The sequence below is a fragment of the Penaeus monodon genome, chromosome 22 (genome assembly GCF_015228065.2).
Source record: "Penaeus monodon isolate SGIC_2016 chromosome 22, NSTDA_Pmon_1, whole genome shotgun sequence".
Taxonomy (NCBI): domain Eukaryota; kingdom Metazoa; phylum Arthropoda; class Malacostraca; order Decapoda; family Penaeidae; genus Penaeus; species Penaeus monodon.
The window spans coordinates 19,922,705-19,923,918 of NC_051407.1; the positions used below are offsets into that span (position 1 = coordinate 19,922,705).

The 1,214-nt window shown below is 39.0% G+C and overlaps 1 protein-coding gene across 1 annotated transcript in view; it reads right to left on the reverse strand.

Moving 5' to 3' along the window:
- The window catches only part of LOC119586975 (GRIP and coiled-coil domain-containing protein 2-like), a gene marked incomplete at its 5' end in the record, with an annotated part of 25,570 nt that overhangs the window by 10,487 nt on the left and 13,869 nt on the right, over window positions 1-1,214 (reverse strand). The window contains 3 exon segments of the mRNA XM_037935713.1: window positions 60-158; window positions 338-445; window positions 802-1,017. Coding sequence (XP_037791641.1) covers window positions 60-158; window positions 338-445; window positions 802-1,017 — 423 coding nt within the window.

Genomic DNA, 1,214 nt, shown 5'->3' on the forward strand with positions numbered 1-1,214 from the left:
CCTAAATGTCCTTGAATTTATTGTGTGTATATTAGCATGTACACTTATGGGATACATACTTGATGATCAGCAACAGCTTTAGATTTCCTCAAAGCATCCTCTAGTCTTGTCTTTTCAATGCTAATTTCTGACAATACTAATTTCTGCTTTTCAACTTCCTGTGCAAAAAAGAAAAAGAAATGTCATCCACTGATAATCTTATTCAACATGTAGTAAAACAAACTAGGCATATTCTTAAATCTATCAAACCAGTGCTCTTAAATCAATTCCTACTGCAAAAAATCTTAAATGAGTCTCGTGAAAGCAATAATGCTCCCATCTCCATTTAGCCTCCAACCTGGGTAAGCTGTTCAATTGTGACTCGGTCTGTCTCCTGTACGGCCGCCTGGACCTCCTGCACTTGCCGCAGCTCAGCTAACTGCGTCTTGTGATCCAGGAGAAGTTTCTGAGTGCACAGAATGGGGAGACAGGGATGCTGTTAATTTGGGCTAAAGACAACCAAAGGACCGTGCATTACACCATGCAAGTTTGTTTGTAAAACCATATGCCAAATATTTACATATGCAAGGAAGTACTTATATGTTGGTTGGTGCTGATCAGCATTGCATGAAAGGTAGAAAAAAAAAAAAAAATGCATTTACAACTATTCCATGCAACTTTCTAACACAGGTTAACAAAAGAAACAATATGAGAAAATGAAAATCAAAATGGATTCAGCGAGTTCGACTAAAATAGATTACCAAAAGGAAACAGAAAACAAAGATGCCTTCCACACACAAATCATTTTGCACATATCCAGACCTTCATCTTCTCTGCCCTTTCTCTTTCGGTGGCTTCCTGAGTGGAAAGATGGACCAGCTGATCCTGCAGACTCCCCGATCGTCTCTTTTCCCTCTCAATCTCTGCCTGCAACTCAGCAATATTGGTGTCCTTCTCTGCCAGCTGGCCTTGGAGTTCGCTCACCGTCAGCTCGTAGTCCCGCATTTCCAGGTCCATCAGGCTCTTTGTTTTACTGTCCTGGGGATGTTTAGAAAATAAATTAGTGAGCAAAACCTTTTAACAGAAGGAAATTCTTAGAAGTCCATATTATCAAAAGAATAACAAAGATACAGTGTGCTGAGAACAAAAAATAATGCAAATGTATGTATACTTGTATGCATTGTGTGAGCATAGTTTTAGATTCCCTCAAAGCATCTAGTATAAAAATAAAAGCC